This window comes from Ovis canadensis, chromosome 5 (genome assembly GCF_042477335.2).
Source record: "Ovis canadensis isolate MfBH-ARS-UI-01 breed Bighorn chromosome 5, ARS-UI_OviCan_v2, whole genome shotgun sequence".
NCBI lineage: Eukaryota > Metazoa > Chordata > Mammalia > Artiodactyla > Bovidae > Ovis > Ovis canadensis.
This window is the reverse complement of record NC_091249.1, coordinates 62828954-62855634: the sequence shown is the minus strand read 5'-3', so window position 1 is coordinate 62855634 and position 26681 is coordinate 62828954. Positions and strand designations below refer to the sequence as shown.

General features: G+C 37.6%; 1 protein-coding gene and 1 pseudogene across 3 annotated transcripts in view; both read right to left on the bottom strand.

Moving 5' to 3' along the window:
- CTNNA1 (catenin alpha 1) overlaps positions 1–26681 on the bottom strand; it is a 332863-nt gene that overhangs the window by 88036 nt on the left and 218146 nt on the right. For all 3 annotated transcript variants that reach the window (XM_069592164.1, XM_069592165.1, XM_069592163.1), the window contains 3 exons: positions 26178–26297; positions 18026–18295; positions 15381–15584 (listed from right to left, as the gene is read on the bottom strand). In XM_069592164.1, the coding sequence (XP_069448265.1) occupies positions 15381–15584; positions 18026–18295; positions 26178–26297 (594 nt within the window). The remainder of the gene's footprint in view (positions 1–15380; positions 15585–18025; positions 18296–26177; positions 26298–26681) is intronic.
- LOC138441344 (voltage-dependent anion-selective channel protein 3 pseudogene) lies at positions 6598–7448 on the bottom strand (annotated as a pseudogene).

Sequence of the window (26681 nt, the reverse complement as noted above, 5' to 3'; positions counted from 1 at the left end):
GGAAAAGCAAACATTTCCCAACACCTCTGTCAGCGAGAAGAAAAGAGGACTGCTTCTAGCAAATAAATCTTCCTTGTGAAATGGTACCTTAAGGGTTCTTCGTTCCCATCAAGCCAGGTTTGCCATCCCCTGTACAATAATTAATTGCTGATTCTGTATCTATTATCGTTGTTTCTTCCTTCACCCACTCTTCAATGCCAATCAAGTCTTTCTGTCTTTGAATACCCTATTTGGTATAGTCTTAGACTTGCTCCAGTGTTTTATAATAAAATAATTTCATTTGTGCTTTTTTAAAAAACTTTATTGCACCAGCATTATCTCTTCTAAGTCAGACTGCCCCATTCTGGCTTTTGCCCACAAAAAGAGTGGTTAAAAGGGGGGGCGGGCGGGATGCAACAGTACAAAGAATGTTTATATTCAAACACCGTTTTTCCTAGCTAGAGGCCATGTATTTTCATAATCAACAGTGAAAGCAAGGAATCTGAAACCATTATGGCCAACAAAATACTGTTAAAGCCACCTAAAATTGTGCTGAGGCAACTTCTTAATTAGTAGGAAGTCTATAGGAGGTAAGTCATGTGACGGGGGAGGGGGGCGGGGGCAGGCCTGGCTAATTACTATCGTTTATTATATTCCATTCAAAGTTTTGAACAACAAAGGCAACATCACTATTAAATTATACAATAATGACCCTGAGAGATGTCGTGGGGAGGGAGGTGGGAGGGGGGTTCATGTTTGGGAACGCATGTAAGAATTAAAGATTTTAAAATTTAAAAAATAAAAAATAAAAAAAAAAGAAAGAAAAGGGAATAAAGCACATTCAAATTGGAAAAAAAATAATAATCAAGTATAGATAAGAAACAAAAATTTCTTACTACACATGATAGAGATTTAAAACTATGATTCAAGGGAGGGCAATGGCTGTGATAATGCTTGAGGCAGTACACAACGGAATGCCTAGATGATTAAGTAACAACCACTTCTGACCTAAAAAAAGTGCTTGCTAACAATTTAGCTTAGAATACCGCATCATTCAATGACTACACTAGTTACACTCCTTTTGGAGAATCAAGGAACTCAAATCAAATACAGTGACAAAGGGTTTACTTCAAGGACAAATGCACAAGAAACCAAGCACAGCTGGGCAACCTGCCTCAGAAGCGATACAGGAAACCTAGGATCCTCCTCCTAACTGGCTGCACCACTCTCCAGTCTCAAATGTCTGACCCAACGTTACCCTCCATGGGGCCTAACTAATTCACAGCTGCTGCCCACCCACAAATTCATTTTGCCATGACCCCTCATGACCTTGACTTTACTTAAAGGCATAAGCTCTTACTTCAGTTTTCATTTACTAACTGCATCGTTTTCTCATTATTTTTCCATACAAATTCCCAAGAGAATTAATTAATCTAAGAACTGGGGACTGAGAAGGGGGCTAGATAGAATAAAGCAAACTCTTTTAGAGTCTGCAAGACTGACAAATGCCTTCAGAAAGGCTGTAAGATATGGCAAAGACTGTGCCCTTAAATATCTAATGTGCTGGCATCTACTCAAATAACCATAATAACAAGATATGTCTTTTAACTTTTTATTACGGTATTTTTCCAAACCCCAAAAAGATTAAGACTAGTAAAAAGAACTTCCTTATGCAGTATTACCAGCCATCAACTTTCTGCTTTCTTGTTTCATTTGTAATAGTTATGTTAGTTTTGGGGTAGGGTATTTTAAAACAAATCTACAACATCATGTCATTTCATAAGGCATTCATCATAAACCTATGTTCATCTCCAGATGGTCAAATCTTGAGGGTTAAAAGAATTGTCATTCGTCCAAATCCTCAAATTGCAAATATACAGTTACTGGCCTTTATCATCAAAACCCTAAAACTAATAAAACTTTTTTCTTTTTTTGGCTATACCTCATGGGTGGGGAGAGAAGGCAGTGGCAACCCACTCCAGTACTCTTGCCTGGAAAATCCCATGGACAGAGGAGCCTGGTGCACTGAAGTCCACAGGGTCGCGAAGAGTTGGACATGACTGAGCGACTTCACTTTCACTTTTCACTTTCATGCACTGGAGAAGGAAATAGCAACCCACTCCAGTGTTCTTGCCTGGAGAATCCCAGGGACAGGGGAGCCTGGTGGGCTGCCGTCTATGGGGTCGCACAGAGTCGGACACGACTGAAGTGATTTAGCAGGAGCAGCAGCATGGGTGGGATCTTAGTTCCCTGACCAGGGATCGTGGTAGGGCAGAGTCCTAACCACTGGACACCAGAGAATTCCCAAACTACTGTAATTCTTGATTCAGAGTGGTTTTAAGAAAATAATTAATTTTGCACTGGCAGGGAAAACTAAGTAAAAAAAAAAAAGTTTGATTCGTGCTCTGGAGTTTGCCAAAATGAAAGATCTACAGATAGCAAATAAGAGCTAGTCAATGGAATCCGTTTTAACAAATACTGTGATTAGAATTCCACTTTTAAATGGAAGTTTTTGGTAAATGCTACAAAGTTCAATATTGCTTTGAAACAGAATAATTCAACAAATGTCTTACTAATGATTTGAAGTCCACTTTCTAAATTAAGAAATTTTGGTAGCCTAAGATAAACCAAGTTTGAAAAGGTTTAAGGGTACAAGGGATTCCTTTATCACCAAAAAAAATGACTCAGTAAAAGTATATATAAATGACCAACTTTAAAAAACTAAACAATTTTCCAGTATTTTCACCAATACAGAATCTTAAAGGCAACATAAACACATACATCTATTTCCCAGCAACAAGTGCATTTATTGTTAGGAGCTTTAAAGATTATAGTTGGGTACACTGATCAAACATCTAGAATTTTTCTTATAAAATATTTCAGGTTATGCAATGTCCATATAGAAACAAGGGCAAGTCAAAACACAGATCTTTTTATTCCTAGAAGATGAGTTTATGTGAATCTACAAAACCAATAATTCTCCTTCAAAGCAGGGAGAAATAATTCAGGATAAGTAAGTTCTGGAGTTAAATTTAAAGAACTGTTAGCAAGAAAGCCTTGAAGTAAGATGCCACACTGCATCTATAAGTACAAACCGCAAATTAAAAATCCGAAGTTAGAATATCTGCAACTGAAGTAAACCAGGAGGTCAATCACTTCAACCCATCTGAAAATAATACTTGTAAGACAATTTACTGACTAGTTATTATTTTAGCATAAAGCAACTCAAGTGAAATATCTTCTTTATGGTACATTTCCAAATTACACCATTACAAAAAGGTCTTATGCTGTTTTCAGAGACTGGCCAAACAAAATCCGTTCTTAGCAGTCTCTGGTTCTAAATACTGAATATTCCACTTTAAAATAAGTAAATTATCAGCTGTGAAGTACTTATTTAGCAGTCATCTGATGTGAACACAGATTCAACATTAAAAGAAAAAAAAAGGGACATCCACTCAGAGAAGAAAAACATCACATTCCACTGATTTTTGTGATGAAGAAATACAAAAACCAAAGTAACTTTCAAGAGAGCAGGCATGAAATCACAGAAAGAAATTTCCTGGCAGCCAGGGCCACATCTGTCTCTGGCAAGGACAGTCTGGAAACTCAATGAGTTCTTTTTAACTACCTTAGGTCCTCTAAAACAACCAATTTAAATTTAAAAAAATTTTAAGATGACTGGACAGAAAATATTAGGGTAGAAAGTTATGATTGATAAGCTTTTAATTTAAAATTTTTGTCCTATATGGGTATTCTAGACAGACAGGCTTATTTTATTAAAAAAGATAAAATGCCTAATTTGCTACATTTAAACAATGACACTATTTTCAATGAATCGATTTATTCTCAACATGACAACTTTGCCAAAAGTAAAAAGAATAGATGAGGAAGGAGGAACTGTATTATTAATTTTCCAAAACAATACCAATTTGCACATGTACACAGCATTTTCTAGTTTTGTGCTCATGTCAAACATGGCATCCCTTTTCCTTTCCACACTAAAATGAGGTGGGGTGGGAATAAGATCTTCTGTCAGCTAAGATTAGATGCTTGAACTACAAGATGATGCAGACTGAGGGTGGAGACTGCTGCTTTGGCTCTCTGCTACAGACAGAGCAAGAAACCAAGGTATCACCCAGAGCCAAGAAGACAGGACAGCAGCTTCAGTCACTGACTACCCAGATCCCTGTTCACCCTGTTCCAGGCTACAGTTAATTAAATGCTCTTTTCTCTCAAGGCGTTTTCGTATTTTTGCATTGCCACCATCAGTTTTCCCATCTTCTTCATTTTGCTTGGTCTTGAGTGGTTCTCTGTGCCTTCTAACAAAGTCAGGCAGAAGGGCAGCTATTAATGGCTGTCTGAAAGCTGAGAAAACAGCTATGGGGGAGGCCACTGGATCAAGCTTTACCTATTTGATGTAAGCATTATTACCTACCATCCTTGGCATCACATATGAAAGAGACCACCAAAAATAGCTCTGGACTAAAAATCAGAACTCTCAATTCTAATCTTAACTATTCTTACCTGGGTATGATCAGAGCCAAGTTACCTCCAGGTTTTAGGCTGTTTTGAAAATAGGTGATTGGTTTTAGTTCTGATTAAGATGGAGTAAACACATTTCACCCTGTCTATCCCAATGACTGCAACTAAAAACCCTGGCGAGAATACACAGAGTAGCAATCTTGAGAACTGAAATAAAAAAGGGCCAAAGTCACAATTACAGTTGGCAGACAGGGCTGTATCCGTCTCAGTAACTATCAGAACAAGCAGACTCTAAATAAACAAATAAACAAACAATCAAGGTACAGAAGTACTAAACCAACTGAATCGGTCAATGTCATCAACCTGAATCTAATTAGCATATATATTACAGGAACACCCCAACCAACAATAGCAAAAAAAAAACAACCCACAGTCAAGTACAGATAGAATATCACAAAGGTAGCACTACTGGGTCATAAAACAAATCTCAATAAATAATTTAAAAAATTAAAGTCCTGCAAAATATGTTCTCTGACCATACTGAATTTGAATTAAGCTAGGAATCAGTAAAGGCTTCCTAAGTGGCACAGAGATAGAGTCCGCCTGTCAATGCAGGAGATAAGGATTCGATCCCTGGGTTGGGAAGATCCCCTAGAGTAGGAAATGGCAACCCACTCCAGTATTCTTGCCTGGATAATTCCATGAACAGAGGAGAATAGCGGGCTCCATTCCACGGTGTCACAAAAAGTCAGACACAACTGTGCACACACATACACAAGAAATCAGTAACAGAAATTTGACAAGAAAATACTTGGAAGCTAAACATACTGTACTTACAAACAATCCACTGGTCAAAGAGGAAAACTCAAGGAAAATTTTTAAACATTTTAAACTAAACAAAAATGAAATATGAAGACAAAGCAGGGCTTATATGGAAATTTGCCCTAAATCTTAACACTAAAAAAGAGAAAAGGTCTCAAGTCAATAACCTAATTTCCTACCTCAAGGAACTAGAAAAAGAACAAAATAAACCTAAAGGAAACAGAAGAAACAATGAAGAACAGAAATCAGTGAAATTGAAAATAACAGAGGAAGAACACACACACAATGAAACCATAAAGAGCTGGTTGTTTCAAAAGATAAATAGAATTGATAAACCTACAGCAAGACTGGCAAAGAAAATAGAGAGACTGGACACAAATTACCTACACTAGAAATGAATTAGAGAATGTGGCTACAGACTCCCCACAAACAGTGAAGGGATAATAAGAGACTGCTGCAAACAATTTTCTCATATAAAACTTGATTAAATGGATAAAATGGACCAATTCCTTAAAAGCAACTAACTTTAAGAATTTATCAAAGAAGAAATATATAACCTAAATGATATCATATCCAATAAGAAAAACTGAGTTTGTATTTTAAAACCTTCAAAAAAATTAGTTGGCTGGACTAGATTAAAGTTTGGCAAACTTCTGTAAAGGGCCAGACAGCAAATACTGTGGGCTTTCAGGGCCATTCCATCTCTGTCACAACAACGTGACTATGTCACTGCAGTGGGAAAGCAGCCATGGACTGTACATAAACGAACGAGCATGGCTACGTTCCCATAAAGTTTACAAAAACAGATGGCAGGCAAGACTTTACCTACTAAGTTTAATTTGTCACTATGATAACTAATGTTACTTTTAAATTCTAAAATTTATAATTCTATACTTTCAAGGTCAAATATCACTGATAAATAGTTGAAGAAAAAGGATAATGCAAACACTATCACAGAGATAACTGGCCTTCCCCACCCTCCAAAATGTGATGGGTTTATTTTACTCTGATGCAAAACCAAAGATTTCTACTACCATACAGAGGTCAATATATTACCAAATCATGAAAAAGTGGTGTGGGACATGCAGGACATGATGGTCAACTCCTTTGTAACATGACACTACACCATCACTGAAGAACACACTAAAAAGAACAGTGAGGAACTGAACTGAAATGTGGACGAACGTGACAACCTCCAGGCGTGCCTTTAAGCACCTCCCTTAAGATGGACTCAGTACCTGAACTTCAGTGAGGGCTGGATTACAGGAGGATTACAATTCTTTGGAAGAATAAAAAGTTCACACCTTCGAAATTTAAGGTCAAAACATAGTGGGTTCATTTCTCTTCACCTCCAGGAACAAAGCTGATGCTTTATTCAAAACCACATTAAGCTTCTAGTTCAAATCCCAGTGTGACCTTGTGCCCTCCTGCACTGAAGTTCTTTCCATCGATTAGAGCTGACAGGGTCAGTTTCACTCCTGGTCAAAGGGTCTGAGTGTAACCCAGTCCCATCAGGCTGGCATTGTTTACTTTAGCAGAGACAGAAGTTCTACAATCCGGCTTGTACTTAGCAACAATGCCAAGGCAGGTGTTGTTACTGCCAGTTGTCTACGCGAGGTTTATTGACATTTCAATCTTCTCATTCACCTTCTGGTAGATCGACCCCCCAAACTCAGTGCCATCATTCACAAGAGTGTGCAGCTAGAAGTCTGTGACCTTGTAACCCAGGGCACAATTATTCTGTGACAGTTTGGATTTGGCTGTGTCAAAACTCATCTGATAGCCAGCAAGCCAACCTTCAAAGGCCAACACAGTCCAACCACAGATGGCTGGTCAGAAAAATCTACATCAACATTACTGCCAAAATGGAAACAATCCCATTAATACGAGGCCTTCAATTTCCCACTCTTCTTCCCTGTGTTTGGTACAAATATGGGATCAAGAGTCAGTTTCAAAGCTTCAGCCAACTTATTCTCCCAAGTGATTTCTGTCTGTTCCACTTCTGGGTGAAGGTCAGTCCACAGATCCTGTATTTGGTCTCTAGGTTGCCTGATGCTTTCCTTTTATCAGTGCATGACCAGAAGTAGAAAATTTCACTCCACTACATGACTTGGTTCTCAGATCTATTTTGACCATGACATATCCATATCCTTTGTTGAAGACATCTTTGGCAGCCTTTCCTAGGTCACAGTAAGTTGGTGTGTTACATGTATCTCCGACCAGAGTGCCTGTTCTCACCGCCAGGTCATCACTAAAGGTCTTCTTCGGACCAACACTGTTCCTAACTGACTGTTTTGATCAAGACTTGCTACAAGTATATACTGTAGTAAACAAAGTACCCTCCTCCCTCCAACAACTCACTCTCTCAGTCAAACTAGTCCTAAATGAATCATTACCTCAAAAAAAAGGCATCACATTATTAAGGTAAAGGCTAAAACTCAATTCATATGCAGCCTGACACTGGACAGGCTTCTGGCCCTGCTCCATCATCCTAATTTCAAGAGATCGCTCCACTACTGCTCCATTAAGCCAGTGCCATCTTATCTAACATATAAACATGCATCTTTCTGTGTACAAAAGGTTAGATCTTGCCTGTTATATACTGCAATTCATAATGCCAGAGTGGCATAGCTAGAAGTACCTCACACCTCTTAGAAAGCAACATAAAATACAACTAGAGACATCTTCCTCAGACTTAAGGTCTTTTAAACTTCTCATCTCACACCACAAGAAAATCATACAATTTTTGACAAATATGCTTTCCAAATTACATAAATGTCAAGAGGAAGAAGTCCTACACGTTTGAATTTTGCATTCAATGCAACATCTATTTGTACCTAAATTCTCCAAATATGCTAGGCAGATCACAGAAAAGCTTACACTGCTGCTGCTGCTGCTAAGTCGCTTCAGTCGTGTCCAACTCTGTGCGACCCCATAGACGGCATCCCACCAGGCTCCCCCTTCCCTGGGATTCTCCAGGCAAGAAAACTGGAGTGGGTTGTCATTTCCTTCTCCGGTGCATGAGAAAGTGAAGTCACTCAGTCGTGTCTGACTCTTAGCGACCCCATGGACTCTAGCCCACCAGGCTCCTCCATCCATGGGATTTTCCAGCCAAGAGTACTGGAGTGGGATGCCATTGCCTTCTCCGAAGCTTACACTAACCAATCAATAAAATCATATAGCTACAGAACTACGGACTAGCAATACAGGGAAGAATCTACTGCAGGAAACCCAAGGGTTCACACAAAGATGGAAATTGTAGCGTTTATATAACGAAACTCAGGCCCTATAGCTGCATATCACAGAACCAACTGAAACATCTATGACATCAAGCAACACCAGAGAGTCTAGCTTTGCAGGATACTCTAAAAGAGCTTTCCTTTCTTGTTTAGCTCACTTCAAGCAGCTATACAAGACCTGGGTTTACCTTATTTACTGTAAAGTATTTTGGTAGTAAGTTTCATTTATAGAGCTATACAGTGAAAAATTCCATGATTATTAAAGATGATGGTATAAAATCTTATTTTCTGACTTACAAAGATGCATTATAATAAAAGTAGTAAGTGTTCAGATTTTTCGGATCACAGGGATATGAGTTCAAACCGCAGCTATATGATTACATTTCTGAGCAAGTAACAATTCAATAAGGGTTATTATGGTAGTCAAACAGGTAATAATATCTGTCTCTCAGCACAATGACCAGTATATGGTAAGTACTATAATAGTACAATAATCCTTAGTTCTGCTATCAAAAAAAGAAACAATAAGAACAGATAAATGTGTACATACACACACAGTCCAAATGAAGTCTGGCATGCTATATACCAAAAATGGTGATATATAATGAACAGAGAATTTTATAATCAGAAATAAAATAACTTATTCTAATTCTGAAAATTAGGAAATGTAGCCACAAAATAATGCAGTAACAAGCTCTTCGAAGAGTCCTTCCAAAGCTTGGAAGCTCTGGCTCTGCTAAAGTGGTTCCAGGAAAGCATTTGCAAAACTGAGAAGAGATCAGCATCTAGCTTAAGTGCTTCCCTTCACTGCAATAACAATATATCTTTGAGAGCGAACATTAACTGCACCTTATTCATACATTCCATATCTATTATCTTAATCAGATAAAAATTTTATACCTGATATGTTAACATAATCAAACCCCTCAAATACAGGCCCAGTCCAATACAAAAAATGTCTAGTTACTTCATTACTCTTTAAAGGTCCTAAAATCACTGCCTCCAATGTTTCAGGGCAAGAACAAAGACAAATTTAACCTTAAGCAATATCATCCTCACCAGGTCTTAAGCTGTACCAATTTTATTCTGCCTAAAACTAGTTTAAAGTATAAAAAAATACAAGCTATAATAGCTACTATGTAAGTTACCATCCAGACACTGAAGGAAAAAGTTGATGGCTTAACTCTTTAGCTACTCCTCTTAACTGGTTGGCTATGCAGTAGTTGTAACTATCCAAGAGAAATATAAGGCAAGCAAGAAATAAAAACTACATATATAATCTAAAATTTTCAAGTAGCCATAGGTAGAAAGAAACAGGTAAAAAAATACGTTTAAGAACAAATTTTAACCCAATATATCCAAAACATTATCAATGAGATAGAGGTATTTACAGCTTTTTCACTGAAGTATGTCTTGGAAATTTGGTGTATAGTCTGCACTCACAGCACATCTCAATTTGGATCTGTCACATTTTAAGTGCTCAATAGCCACGTATGCCTACTGGTTACCACACTGGATGGAACCAAGCTAAAGCTACTCAAGCCCAAGACATGTACTTCTTCTCACCTATCACAAATTCTAATTCTAGTAACTCAGCACATGACTGAACTGCTAGACAAGATTGCTAAGGTCCCAACCAAGTGGAATTCTGGGAATTCCCTAGTGGTGTGATGGTTAGGGCTCTGCCCTTTCATTGCAGAGGTACTAGGTTTGCTCCCCAGTGAGGGAACTAAAATCCCATCAGCTGTGCATGTGGCAAAAAAACAAACAAAACACACCCAAATGGAATTCACTTCAAAGACTGAGGTCTTTTATGTTTCAGACATTGTGTTAAGAATTTTCAGACTGGGTGGGGGAAGAGGGTTTTGGATTGGGGGGAAGAGTTGTTCACTTGTTTATTGAGGGGAATATGAGTATGGTAATAGAAACAAATAAGTTTGGTCCTAATAAATTCTACTACTGGGAAAAACTCAAAGCACATGACCTAACAAAGGAAGAAAGGACCACATTAAGGATTAGCATATCCCTTAGCAGAAGGAAGAGTGTGAAATAAAGAATTCAGCTGTACCAAGTATAGAGCTCTTCAGAAGGAGGTGTTTCACTGGCACTGAAATATCTTCAGAGAATATTATAACACAGAATTGGGCTCCAAAGTCAAGTACACATTTAAGAAACAAATTTGAACACATTAAACTAGTAGCCGGTTTTAACCTGTTAACCAGGTTAAACCCTGGTTTAACATTTAACACTGTTAAATTTAAAATTGTTAACATTTAACAATTAACATTCAGGTTGTTTGTTTTTTCATTTTGTTCATTATTATTTTTATTATGTTAACTGCATAGCATAACATTTACCATCTTAGTCAATTTTAAGCATATAGGTCACAAGTCTTAAGAACATTTATATTACTGTGTAGCCATCACCACATCCATTTCCAGAACTTTTCATTTTCCCAAACTGAAACTCTGTTCCCATTAAACAGTAACTCAACATTCCCATCTCCCCCAGTGCCTGGCACTCCCACTCTCCTTTCTGTCTCTATGAATTTAACAACTCTTAGGAACCTCATGGAAGTGGGATCATAGAGGATTTGTCCTTTGTGTCTGGCTTATTTCACTCAGCAATATCCTCCAGGTCCATCCATACTGATGTCCCATTAACTTAACAGTCTGAACATTCTATGAATATCTTATGACTATGTAGAGAACATTAAGGGGGTTAAAACATTATTTTAAAATTTAGAAAACAATGCATACAAGAAAATGGACAAACTGGAAATACATATACCTAAATGTTAGTAGCAATGGTGGTTCAATAATTTAATGCACATGTGTGACTTTCAATTAGGAAAAATAAACAAAGTGGCAATAACTTTTTTCAAATTCAATTACATTTCACTTTCAATCCATTCACTTTTAAACCCATCCAAGCTGTTTTTCCTTCCCTAGAATCCTCACAGGCAGAATAATCTTAGGTTGATAAACCAAGAACCAATTAAACTTAACCACAATAACCACATTTCATATCAAGGAAACCTGGGAAGTCATTTGTGAAACTACAGAGATCCAATGAACAGTCAAAAACCCTCCACTGTCAGGCATCTGAAGTATTTCCATAATGTTAAGAAAGCAGGAGTCAAATGAATTATTTTTAACATCAATGTTTCTTAAAGCTTCAGAGTAAGTCAGCAACAGATCTAACATCACCTGTTAACTCTCCGAACTACAATGCAAGAAGCAGCATCAAGGCTGCTGACCTTCTGGCCCTTGCAGCCTTTAAAAGAGAGTTGGGCCCCCACCTTATAATCATTTACCCTCACTGCTTATTTCAGAGTATCTGATTTAATTTTTTCCAAAAATGTCATCTGTATACTGAAAAACTGAAAAATCTACCAGAAGCAAGGGTAAACCACCCATGGCCTCCTCCTCCATAACGCTCCAGAATGTGACCAATAAGAACAAGAATCTTTATTTTTTTCACTAATGTATTCCTAGCACCAAGAATATCCCAAACTGTTTACTTTATCCATTTTTCCCCAAGTCAGCATGAGTTCTTATGAAGCAAGCACCTATTGAGTATCTCTTCTAGCATTACACTGGACCCTGAAAGAATATTTTTAAAACAGGCCCATCTTTAAAGAGTTTAAAACCAAGCTGCAGAAATTGCACGGATAAAGGAAATACAATTAAGCAACAATTCAAGAACAATTGAGCGCTACTTGCTTCAAGTAGCAAGAAATAATATAGAATGGTGTAGTTTGAAATGGCCTTCAGCAAAGAGATGGGGGCGGGGGGCAGGGGGGACACAATGTGAGCCTTGAACGAAGAGCAGGTTAGATTTACTCAAGTAGGAAGGGAATTTCAAAAACATAATGAACGTGTAAGCTCAGACTGACCTGAGCAGGTAGAACAAACTGGAAATGGAGAAAGTGAATGAACAGAGCCTGGAATAAGACAATGGCAACGGAGACAAAAAAGGACAAATGTAATAAACCATCCTAGCAGTCTCTCCACCTTACCTGTTCAATGGTATCTCTTGGGGAACTTTTAAAAATACTGATGCCTGGCACTGAATCTGGTAATTTTGACTTAGTTTGGGTACAATCTAGACATCATGATTTCTAAAAATTGCCCAGGGATTCTAATTTCCATCCAAAGTTAAGAATCACTGCCCTATCTTATCAACTGTACACTTTGAAAATAAAACTTCATTAAATTAAAAAAAAAAAGAATCACTGCCTCAGAGGAAACACCAGTGTAACTTAAGTGGCAACACAGGATGAAGAAGGTAGGCTCAAGAAATTACAACAAAATTTTTGAAGCATGTATCTATAAAAATTATGACATGACTGGGAGAATTCAAGAAGAGGAAAAAGTAAAACTACATGAGCCTTTCTGGATTTTTACCACTCCATCAACAAGTTCTATGTACTGAACCAGTTTTAATTAATCCAAACTGTCCCAATTCTCCATATACCATAATTGCTCATCTAATATTTTTCAAAAGAAATAATCAAAACTGAAAGTGAACCATCTTTTAAAAATCAAGGTAAAGCTCAATGCAAAGACTATAAAATAAATACTTGATAAATTGCCTCATGTTTCCCAGCTAGAAATAAACTCACCCTCCTTGCAATTCCCATGGTATTTTAGTAAAATCTATGATGGCACTCCCAAAAAATGTACTGTAGAGATGCTGTACGTTTCTGAAGGGAAGGACCAGAGCCTCATTCCTCCTCTTACACAGTGTCCAGCACACTACTCTGCAGATGACACACAGTATGAACTGAGTGACAAGAAGATACTGCCAGGTAAGTTCTGACTGTCACTGGAGGTTTTTGAATGCTTCGTGAATAAGCAAACCCTATCCCCAGTTGATGCTGCTTCTTGCAGATCCTTTTACCCTAAGGTTTCTTCAAATGTGCTTCACTGCCCTCCCACTTTATCCTCACTCCAATACTTCTGGACAAGACACAGCCTGATCACTGTTATGTGAGTCAATTCAAGTGAACTATTAAAATATTTTTATCTTTAGGAGAAACATGCTCAGAAATTTTTTTCTAAAATGTATTTCTGAATCTTGACATAATTCCCTTCAAAAGCCCCATCATAATCCTTTAAATTCTACCCAACATCAATCACTGCTCTAGCTTTCACTTACAGAGTAAGATGTTATGTAAGATGGCTATTATGGTCCCCATATCTTCAGCATAAATGAATATTTCCCACTTTTACTTACATCCATGGCACAAAATACAAAGTACTATTTAAAGAATCCAAGAGGTGACTAGCCCAAGACCTGACCAAACCTAAGACTGAAGGAATATTTTTTTAGACTGATAAGGAAGCTCTGGTATGGAGCAACGAGAACAGATTTACCACATACTCTCCCCTAAAAAGGCTGTTTTTAAAGTGGTTTCCCAATCATAACTATTAGACACTTTCGCATCACTTCAGCACTGCACATGATAGCAGGGAACTGATGCACATACATGCCATGAGGCCTTTGTTTCCCTCTTTAAGACTCCAATATCATTGAGTTAGTCTTCAAATAATTCATTTTTTGTATTTTCTGATTTCCAGGCTTACGTATGGGTTTTTAAATGCATCCCACATTTTCACTGTTGACTTATCAACTGCTTTTTCCATCTGATTTAACTAAGCCTCTAATCTCATTTTTCTGAGGTAGACTGCATAGGATCAAAACATGGCAATGGCTTAAAAAAATTCAAAGTGCTTGACTAATTTCACAATGTGGCAGACACAAGATAAACACAGGAAGGCATTCATCTTCACCCCAGGAATTCTATCATGACCCACCATTATATGTTCACTTGTGTAAGAATATAAATGAACAAACAAGATGTATGGCAAATGAACATATGAGAAAGTACCAAAGATCTTTTCCTGAAAACTATTAAGTAGACAAAAATCACTAGTTAGAAATAATTTGCATTGTCCTTCTTCCCTTTAAAATGATTCACTATAATTTTTAATTTATTCCTTCTTTACCACAGTAAAATATTGGATACAAGATCTAAACTATAGTAACCCTAAACCAGCATTAAATAATTGAAATGGAACAGTCTTAAGGAAGTAAAAAAGACATTACTGATAGAGAAAACAAGTACAGTGTTTTCCACAGCCAAAAAAAAAAAGGTGTTAAATTTCACAGTATTGGTTTTTAAACACAAATCTTAAGAGTTCAAAAACACTACTCACTTCACCTAACACAACAGTTCAGTTCAGTTGCTCAGTCATGTCCGACTTTGCTCTACTTGGCAAAAACCTAGTCTTATCACATTGTATACAGTTCATTCAAGAAACTTCATCTTTTATAAATATTTTCAATATTCCCTTTTGCTCAAAATTATATGGTCACCTAGATGTGGTAAAAGAATTTCAGGGGTGTTGAAGGTTACTATCCATGTAGACACACGCTGAAATATGTAGACAGAGATGAAGAAATACAATTTCTACAAGTTACTTTCAAATGTTTCATAGAAAAAAGGGGTGTATATATGCACACACACACACACACACACATATATTTATACACACAAACATATTTATCTGTTACTTGGTGAATCTAGATAAAGGGTTTACTGTATTTCTATAAGCTTAAAATTTTTCACACTAAAAAGTTGAGGAGAAAGGGGACACACAGTAAGCTATCTATCCACTCCTTGAAAAATTTTACTCCACCCAAAAGTCAATAAGCTAAAAACACATTTGACAGTTACAGTTAAAATACCTCAGACCCAACAATTATTACAGAAAACTATTGTTACTTCAAAGAAAGTTTTGAAAAACACCTCAGAACCAACACCTGTCAGAGAAAATTCCTCTTACTCACATTGCCCATGTACTCTGAGAGCAGGTCCTGCAAGGCCTGGCGGACAGCATTACACTCTGCCACGATTCTCTCACGCCGGTCATCACGGGTGCAGGATGAATCAGCCATCAGGGCAGCCCCACTAATGATGCTTTCCAAGCGCTCCTCCAGGGAAGGCCTAAAGCGCTCCTCACTGAAGCTCAAGGGGTCCACAATGATTTGTTTCTGCAAAGGAAGCGTTAGTGACTATTAGTGTCATCTCTATTTCCTTCAATATTCAAGAAGGTGAGGAAAATGCTGTTTAGAAACACCAATATATAACACAAAAAATTTTAATGCCTGAAACAAAGTTATACTTGGCAGATGAGGGACATCCCACACAAGTTGGCTGATGGTGGATTACTTCTTAAAGAAGGCACTGGAAGCAATACTATCAAGCTGAAGTGGTCTGAATACGGTATGATATCTCAAATGCAAACAGAAATATGTTAGCACAAAAATCATGTTCATGCTACTTAATCTGAATATCTAAAGGTCAACATATATCATAATAGTAAGTTACCAAATGAGAATTACAAGAAAAATAAACATCAGCACTCTTTTTCTATGTACAGAGTGTAAAACTGTCACATGATAGTAACAGAACTGTTTCACCACACACACACACACACAAAAGCACTGACTTTTGTTGTCAAGGTTTCAGAAAAGTCATTTATCATCAGTTTCAACTGTCCTCACCTTATACATTTCGAAGTTTATAAATGATTCAGTCTCAAGTTTATTCTGCTAATTCCAAATTAAGAGACTTTATTACCTCAAAGACCTTCAGGTATTCTGTAAGAGATGACAGCAATCTGTCCCAAAAAAGCCACTCTTTAAGATACAACTGCCCCCTAAAAAATAAATTCTTCCTCTGTCTCCCCTTACTCCCCCAACTCCACTCAAATTGAGATTTACCACTGATGAATAAAGTCAGGTCACAAGTAAGCTATAGGTACAAGGCCTAACATCAACAGTCGCAGGACAGGATCTACTGGCCTTCCATAGACTTTCCACTTGATCCAATCCATCCTCACACCAATAAATGTCTGCACAAATATTCTGCCTTTATTTTTCTTTATAGGGACTATGTTCTTATGGATTTCAATTTAAATGCTAAGTTTTTTCCCTCCTTAAAAGAGCCTGCCCTTTTCCAATAAATACACATTTCTTCTTTCTTTTTCAAAAAATCATCCGTTTCAAAACTGAACATATGATTCCTTCAGTTTAATATTAACCTACATTACAGCTGACAGTTTTTCTTACCAGACTAAGTTACTGCAGTTATTTCTCTGGTCAAAACTGAACACACAATGCCTTCTTCACAATGACCAATAGGAAGGAGGAAGGAATGGTCACAGGATTTTAACAGTCACAGAACTTCAACAGACCTATAAGCATCTAGTCCAATCCCCTCCTTTTATGAATGAAGTTTCACTGTACCCTAAAGAGGTTAAGTGACCTCTAATAGAAACTACTCAACTTAGGGCAAAATGTAACCTTTATTGCCTTGAATGAGGCCAGTAGCTAATACTGTCAAATTTGAAGGGGAAAAACAACAGTGCCAGTTAATTGTAAGATATATCTTAAGAATTTGCTATAAGTTCATTTAATGTTTAAGGTTCCGGGGTAAAAATTCAGTTCTAACATCATAGACTTTTGACTTAACACTGTCTTTACCCAAGCCAAAGTAAAGAGGTGAGACAAAGGAAAGAAAAATCAAGAAAAACTGTTAAAATGCACTCTATTATATTCACTCTGTACTTCAAAGCATTCCTACTTATGAAAGGATGCTTGTCACCTGAAAGGTAATTTTCTCTTATGATAATCTTTTTTTTAAATTAACAGTTGATTCAAAAAAAAAAACAAACAAACAAACTTAAAGATATCTTGAACTGCTGCCATCTACTGGAAGCCATGAGGCATTGTGGGTAGGAATTTAAAACCATAAAATGCATCCCCAAAAATTACGACTAGAGTTGACACACAGGATAGTACGTGCACAGAATATATACACAGAACATATCTGGGGCATCATTTATAAAAAGTGATTATATGGCATTATGCTAACAAAGTATTTTAATTCTAAATTTGCTCCCACTTGATTCAATTTTGCCTTTATTACAATTTAGTTATTGAGAAGTGTGTCTAGGCAAATAAGATTAAGATGACAGCACTTTTGCTGTAGTCATTTATGATGTGTCTATAACTCTCACTAGACTGTGAGTATCTGGAGCACACAGCCTAAGTGCACTTTGCCTCTATATCTTCCATAGGTTCACATCTCCCAGAAGGTTAAAATCTTGGTTGAAAAGAATTGAATTCATATCTAAAGAATGACCTATAAGGAAACACAAGTTGCATTACAAAAATTCAGAAGTTTAACTAAAACTAAAAAAGAAAAGAGAAGGGATGGTGAAAAGGGACAGGAGGGGAGGGGGAAGAAAAGATAAATGCTTTAGGCCAAGATCAAGTTGACTGATGGTTCATAAAATTTCTTTCAATTTACACTACGAATCTAAGTCGAAATCAAGCAATCATGAGAAACCTTAATCACATTTCCCCACAAATCTGTTAACTTTGAGGGATCATCAAGAGCCTGAAGTCTCATCCCAAGTATAACTTACATCAAAGTTATTGAGGGCATATGCCAGTTCTCCTCCTCCTCCACCTGGGTGCTGAGAGGCATCATCTGATGCAGTGGCCTGGGCTGCATTAGAAATTCCTGTGACTGCCTGTTGCAGCTGCTTGTATATCAGGTCTCTGTTGGCCTTGTAGGCTGCAACATCAGGGTGCTGTAGGCATGCCTGGGATGCAGTATAGAGGATTGGAACGTTTTTCTGCAGGATTCCTCTGGCTGCAGCCATCTGATCACGATGGCCCACATCTTTCAGTTCCTACAAAAGTAAAACAAGAATATGGGTTCTATTCATACAAATTTGACAGTGAATTCTAAAAAGTTAGAATTTCTGCTAATTAGATGTTATTTCCATTAACAGTTTGGCTTGAAAGTTCATCACAAAGGTCACAGTATGACTTAGTAGCTCAGAGTTTAAACTTTCCCAAAACACAAAGACCTGATTTTCAATCTCCAGCTCTAGTTTTTACTATTATGATCCTATTTAAACTCTCCATACTCACTTTCTCCTTCTGTAAAATAGGAGCAGTATTTTGTTCTCTTACAAATTCCTTGAGGATTAAATGGAACGATGCATGTAAGGCATCTAGAAGAGCACTAATAAAAAACAAAACCATGAAAACGAGCATCTTGATTACAACCTTATTAAGATGGATATACCTATTTCAACTAAAATACAAAAAATAAAGAGACATTTAAATACAGCAAAATTTGTTAAGATGACTTCTTTTTTATTAAGTTATAAAAGTTCACTGAGAGAGTTTTGTGAAATTTGGGATGAGATACCACAGGTATCTCAAAACCACAAACTACTCAAACCAGCCAGGTGAGGATATGGAAGGCTGTTCTCCCAAGTACAGAACATCTTGTTTCCCCTTTCCCATCCCAAAGACCACCTTAGGACCCAGATTATTAGGGCATAAATCTGAAGTCCATGGACTCCATGACTTTAACCCAAAAGGTTTGTATTAATATTTCACTATAATACTCTATAGACATGCAGTCTTAGGTGAACTATTCTTTCTCAATTTCCTCTATCCCATAACTATAATCCACAGTTAAAATGATTTGAGGTTCCTAACATGGTTTCAACTACCAGCATTTGCTTGGTAAACTGGGTGAATATGCTAAGTGATACCAACAATAAATTAGATGGGAAGGGAGTACTTCTGGTATTCCTGTATTACTGCAATTACTCAGAGAAAACTAAGTCTTCAGTAAATGTGGATTTGCCACCACAGAAGAAAAATGTAAGTGATAACCATAACTGACCACCAACTGTTTCAACTATTTTATGTGTGATCCTAGAATTTCAATATTAATGTCATCAACTGAGACCTAGAGTATAATTTAAATGTTTTTAAAGTAAGTACAACACGTGTAAACAGTAAGAGAAAACCGACTTAGAAAGGGCAAAGTCAATTACTCAATTTAAAGTCTGACTTAACTGTTTATGGGTCATCTTTCTAAATGAGTTCCTAATTAAGCATTAGAGACACCAAACTGGCTTTTTTCTGAAACTTCATCTCACTATGTTTTAGGTTTGCATCTTTATTGAAACTTTGTACAATATGACACGTTACTTTTCCTGCTAGAATTCTTTTCTCATTTGGAATATGAATTTGCAAGTAATAGCTCATAGCACTTCAAATGCCCTGTAGCATAATACATTAGGCTAAATATTCAGAAACAGGACCCTGTGGATTTTGATTATCAGTGATCATTTCAAGACTCAAGCTATGACAGGGGGTTGAGGCTCACCATTATGCTTAAACAGCTGGTGCACATGTTCTGTGTGGCATTTCCTAAGTGTCTTCCCTCACCACAACCTCAGGGACTTTTACGCTTTCTAAGAAGGCATTTGCCTTTATAATATCCTCTATTTTATAGAAACACTTTGCAATCAACTTTGTGGATACCTCTTAAGTATCCTAAATCACCATAGTCTTTTACAAAGGTTAGCAAAGACACTTGTGGTCACCCAAAGTTATATAATAGGTGCCACAATTCCTGTTCAACACATAAGTTTCCTAGAGCTACTTCCCGGCCTGGTATGATAAACTCCTACCTTCCCAAAGATGACATGAGGTTCAATACTCAAAAAGGACACCATGGACTTAGAGGGTGATCATTTTAAGACTCAAGCTACGACAAAGGGCTAGGCTTACACGTGCTGTGTGGCATTTTCTGAATATCTTGCCCTCACCACAACATATCTTTGACAGACTTCTTTTTACAAGCAAGGAGGATGCATTTTAATCTATGATGAAAATGACAGCTACCATCATTTGTCCTAACTGCTAAAGTGTTCTAGCTTCTCTCTTTTTAGAAGTGCTTCTGCCACAGCATAAAGAACTAGATTTTAAGTAAAGATAGGAAAACAGACACTATCACAAGGCAGCACTAGTTACTGTAATAAGAAAAATGATCAATCATAAGAATACTTTTCAAAATATACAGTGCTAGGACTTCCCTGGTGGTCCAGTGGCTGAGACTCCATGCTCCCAATTCAGGTCTGATCCCTGGTCAGGAAACTAGATCCCACATCCTACAACTAAAATCCAATGCAGCCAAAAATAAGATACAGGGGGCTGGTAAGTAATCCAGATTAATGGGGGGGGGGGGGGAGACAAACTATTAAGCAATTTAATAGATTACATACAAAATTAGAGTTCCTTGGTCTACTTTAGGCTTACTTCCCCAGTGTGACCAAACAAACTCAGGAACAAACAAAACAAAGTGGAAATGACTCCTTCTAACGTAATTTGAACTAACCATCACACAAGTAACCAAGAAACAGAAGCTAAGTTCTAAGCAATCCAGAACACTTTCTAACCAAGATCCGAAAATTCAAATGACAATTTCCTCTCATGTCCCTCTTAACAATATAAAATTGCAGCCATAGTTACTTTTGATCAGATGTCTTCTCTTGGATTCAAATGACAACACTTAAAAAATTGTCCATGGTCAAACCCATCCAGTCCACATGATTTACACATAAAACAGACAGTGGCAATATTATCCGTTACCAATTTGTTCACACTTTCAGAAAAATAATCACGAAAATCAGAGTTGACAGACTAGGTAAGAAGCACTATGTTTTTAACAAACCTATCTCAACAAGCTCGTGTACCTGGGTGGGTGGAACGTAAACATCAAAGAAGTCCATCTTTAGCATTTTAGGGAGGCAGAGCTGACAATGTAAGGCAGAAGTAGTCCTCCTCAGAAAAACCAGCGTCAGTGCTATGGCAGATCCTTACCCCTACCGTCTATTTCACCCTGACAGTCAAAGAAGAGTCTGCAGCCAGTCTAATAGAAATTCAAAACTTCTACTCAGCAAATGATGTTCTAGCCCAAGAAAGTAACAGATTACGGACACACACAGAATCGCATTCCAGATGGATCTGCAGTACAGCAAAATGAGGTTTTTCTCTCATTTGTTAAACATGTATTTATTGAACACTATTGTATCTAGGCAGTGTTCTAGGCACTAGGAATTACAGTAGCAGATTAAACAATATGCCTGTCTTCTGGAGCCATACAGCCTAGGTTCAAAAGTGGCTCTACCACTTCTAGATCAATGTCTGTGCCAAATTAATTAACCTCGCTACACTACAGTTCCTCCATCTATAAAATTAACATCTGATCAATTATAGGATCTACTTTACACTACTTTTGTGAGGATTAAACAAACTTGTCCTTAAAAAGTGCTTATAACAGTGTTTAGTGCATAGTAAACACCTTTTGAAAGTTATTCACTATTATTTTCAACACCATACTCACCCCTACACCATGTTCCAAAAAACCCTTAATGACAAACTGGTAAATTCCAGAGTTCCTGTACACCTTATAAGGTTCAGCATTTCCTCACTGGGTGGCTGTTGCTTAAATGGTACAGGGGAGCTAAAGCAGCCAAGTATGCACATCATATCCAAATACTGCTCGTGAGGAAATCCCTTTTCTGGACTAGGGTTACCTCTAAAGATAAAAGGCTTGATGAGGAAGTGAACTATTACATACCACACCTGGGGAGAGAAAGAAAGGTCAAAGGTGAAAACAGACTAGGATACTAAGCACACAGCAGTAGAGGAATTCTGCCAGAAAACACAAAGTGTGGAAAACTGTGACCAGTAACTAAAGGAGGCCAGTGGAAAGTACCTAAAACAGAGAGTGAAGATTCCACCAGGCTGGCACATTAGGATAAAATGAATTGCTATTTAATTCCCAAGAAAAGCATTCGGTTCAGTTCAGTCACTCAGTCGTGTCCGACTCTTTGCAACCCCATGAGTCGCAGCACGCCAGGCCTCCCTGTCCATCACCAACTACCGGAGTTCACTCAAACTCATGTCCATCGAGTCGGTGATGCCATCCAGCCATCTCATCTTCTGTTGTCGCCTTCTCCTCCTGCCCTCAATCTTTCCCAGCATCAGTCTTTTCCAATGAGTCAATTCTTCGCATGAGGTGGCCAACATATTGGAGTTTCAGCTTCGGCATCAGTCCTTCCAATGAACACCCAGGACTGATCTCCTTTATAATGGACTGGCTGGATCTCCTTGCAGTCCAGGGGATTCTCAAGAGTCTTCTCCAACACCACAGTTCAAAAGCATCAATTCTTCGGCACTCAGCTTTCTTCACAGTCCACCTCTCATATCCATACATGACCACTGGAAAAACCATACCCTTGACTAGATGGACCTTTGCTGGCAAAGTAGTATCTCGGCTTTTCAATATGCTGTCTAGTTTGGTCATAACTTTCCTTCCAAGGAGTAAGCATCTTTTAATTTAATGGCGGCTATCACTGTCTGCAGTGATTTTGGAGCACAAAAAAATAAAGTCTGACACTGTTTCCCCATCTATTTCCCATGAAGTGATGGAACCAGATGCCACGATCTTCCTTTTCTGAATGTTGAGCTTTAAGCCAACTTTTTCACTCTCCACTTTCACTTTCATCAAGAGGCTTTTTAGTTCCTCTTCACTTTCTGCCAAAAGAGTGGTATCATCTGCATATCTGAGGTGATTGATATTTCTCCAGGCAATCTTGATTCCAGCTTGTGCTTCTTCCAGCCCAGCGTTTCTCACGATGTACTCCCATCTCTTTCAGAATTTTCCACAATTTATTGTGATCCACACAGTCAAAGGCTTTGGCGTAGTCAAGAAAGCAGAAATAGATGTTTTACTGGAACTCTCTTGCTTCTTCCATGATCCAGCGGATGCTGGCAATTTGATCGCTGGTTCCTCTGCCTTTTCTAAAACCAGCTTGAACATCTGGAAGTTCATGGCTCACATACTGCTGAAGCCTGGCTTGGAGAATTTTAAGCATTACTTTACTAGCATGTGAGATGAGTGCAACTGTGCCGTAGTTTGAGCATTCTTTGGCATTGCCTTTTTTTGGGATTGGAATGAAAACTGACCTTTCCCATTAGTTTCAAGAAATACACACCAAGTCCCAGGCCCTATAATAGGTTGCATTATGATTGGGGGCACACAGGCACCCATAGCCAACCTATTCAACATATTCTACTGTAGGAGGATAAAGGTTAAAGAATCAGGCCCAAGGAAAACTGTAAGTGACCAGGAAATACTACAAACCCAAGACAAACTTTAGAATCTATCACTCAAGATACCAGCAGAAAACATATGGTAAGATCAAACTAGGTAATTCAAAGATGTTGAGAGACTATGTTACAAAATTATGGAGATAAAGTACAGAAAAACCACAGGCTATTAGGGCACTTGGGCCCAAAGAGATGAAATGAGACAGCAGTTACCAGAAACCTGGGAATGAGGCAGAGGGAGAACACAACCCAAAAGAGGCTATGACATTTAGCCACCAAGGACAACCAGGAGGTAGGGATAAACCCCAGTTCACTGCCCTCTGATCTCCTAATGGTGCTCCCACTAGCCAACCCAACCAGAAGCCAGAGGGGAAAGAAGCCACTGGATGCAGTCCTGTAGACAGGTTAGGCTCTTGGGGCAGAGAGTAGGGTAATCAAGAACAGAAAACAGATACGGAGGGGCTCATAGAAGATCTTCCGGCACATTAACGAGTAACGTCAAGATTCCTATGACATCTTATTTGGGAAGCGTTTTTTTTTTTTAATACATCAGGGACTTATAATTAAGGAACTCTTCATGGACTCAAAGCACACAGAATTAAAACTCAAGTAACATTTTTCTCCAGTACGTTTCTCCAGTAGCATACAAAATTCTGGACTATTACTGTGTTTATCTCAAGAACATCATTAATTTACTTATTCCACCATTTTGAAAGATATGCAATAGTGTCAGTCTAAATATTCTCACTTTCCTCAAATAATAGTAAGTCTTCATAAATCAAGATCAGACTAGGTTTTAAGAGAGTAGGACTATTCATCAAACTATTTTTAAAATATAACATTTATTTCACATATTCAAAAGAGAACTTATATCAAGAACATCCAGTAAAATCAATTGTGAACATAATTTTGGCAGCTTGCCATATTTATAGAATAACCACACTATCATACAACAAATTCTTCTTAGGATTAAACAGGTCCAGCAAAAAGAAAAAAATAATTGTGATTTATGTGATAGAGACATAAGCTAATTCAAGGACAAATGATAAAAGTGCACTGAGCCTACATTAACTAAATTACTCAAGCAATACAACAAATCTAGCTATATTATCATGTATAATACTAAGTACTGGAAATGTAAAATCAGGATCCCGTATGTGCAGATTCAGTCTGATCACATCTTATAGCTTGAAATACGAGCAGTAACTACTATTCACCAACTGCCCACTGCTGAGGGCCTACTAAGAATCTGGTGCTATATTAAATACTTCACATACATTATTTAATTCAATCTTCTCAATTTTTATTCTACTGTTAATGTAACCAAATCAAAGTCTAAGTCTCCAAAGCTGAAGCTGTAATATACTGAACATTTACATTACGGACCCCATTTTCTTCATGCCTGTCAGAGCGCTCTTGAATGTTCCTGTTCTCAGGAAGGTCTACCCTGTCACAGCAGAAAGGAGATTTTCATTACCCCGAGTCAGATATAGTTAATTGCTTTCCTCTTTCCAATGATCAGTAAGGAATGGGCACATTATACAATCCATTATTTAGGGCAAATCTGTTAAAGGCTTCTAGATCATTTGCTTATTCAGAGAGACGTATGGAAGAAACAACCTTTTCTTTCCTCACTGGACATACCAACTGTGTGCAAATGCCATGCCTACAGCCTCTTCAGTGACGCACACTGAAGATGGCACTGCTGGAAAATGTAAAGACATGGAAACCTTGATGATACTTGCAAAACCTTTAAATTTAACAACCCTGAAGTCACTTAACCTATCCTGGGGCTTCTAATCAGTGAGAAAATAAACCCCCCAATGTTCATGCAATTTAGGAGCTAGGTTTTCTGTAAACTGCAGTGCAAAATTATCCTAACCAATATAGGTATCAACTAACAATAATAAGAATTCATCTTTTCAGGACTTTTAAGAAATAAGCATAGCACAAGCTTAATCAGGGCTGTGCAAGTTATTAGAGTCAGAAGGTGACACATGTATCCCCTCTAGAGAACGTGCATCTAACACACAGCATCCAATAGAAAGGGCACAGGGAGACTTCAAGCATCCCAAGAGCAAAACACCAAAGGGTGAGCAAAAGCTGGAAAAATAAGAACACTGATCCACATGTCACACAACATAAATTCCTAATACTATAAAATCTAGTAATAACAAATGATAAGAAATACTTAAAAGTTACAAAATATGGAGGGCAAGATACTTTCTGATATAGAATTCCAATATATTTTTGACTGGATTTTTAGATGTCTGAATTAAATTTCACCATCAACTCAAGTTCATCCTTGAACACAGAGAAGAAAGGCGTATCACTTCTCCGAATGCTATTGCAAACTGCTAAGGTACCTGAAGTAAAATTTTCACAAGAATCAAAACAGGAGCATAATATGGATACAACCTAATTCTAACTTTAGTTACTGAAGGACACATCATAAACTAAATGTCTTAATGGAACTATATTAGAAGAGGGAGATATTGGCACCTTTTGAAGACTTAGGTTAAATGGATTTTTCCCACTAGGTAATAATATAAACAACTTAAATATATCCCCAAATCATGACCATACCTGTTGTCTTTTGGCTGCCATAATGTTCAGTTTATCCACTTCAGGTTTCAGGGCTTTATACTGTATTCCCAAGTCCTGTTCAGTGCCAGCATTCCTCAGTTTCAAGATACCATCTTCTACCTATAAAACAAAACCCCACAAAAGAAAAATTCTCAACAATACAAGTCTGTACATAAAGAAGATCTAGAACTTTTTATTCCTTTCAACAGCTACTCAGATAATAATCCAAACTTCCCCTTAAATTTACATTTGGGCAGGTACCACATGGGAGTTTTACGGGAGGTAGGAGAAGACTGTATTATTTTGGCTTTCATGTAAAGGATATAATTTACCATATCTTGATTTCTCAACTCTGGAACTCTACTGGTACAAAGAAATGCTTAATCACTACCACAAAAAGGGAAGAAGTCAAAAACAATACCTTTTCTGCAAAGACAACATAGGCCCACAGCACAGCCAGTATGATGTCCACGTGGAATAGAGGAGCAAATGGAAATTAAAAAC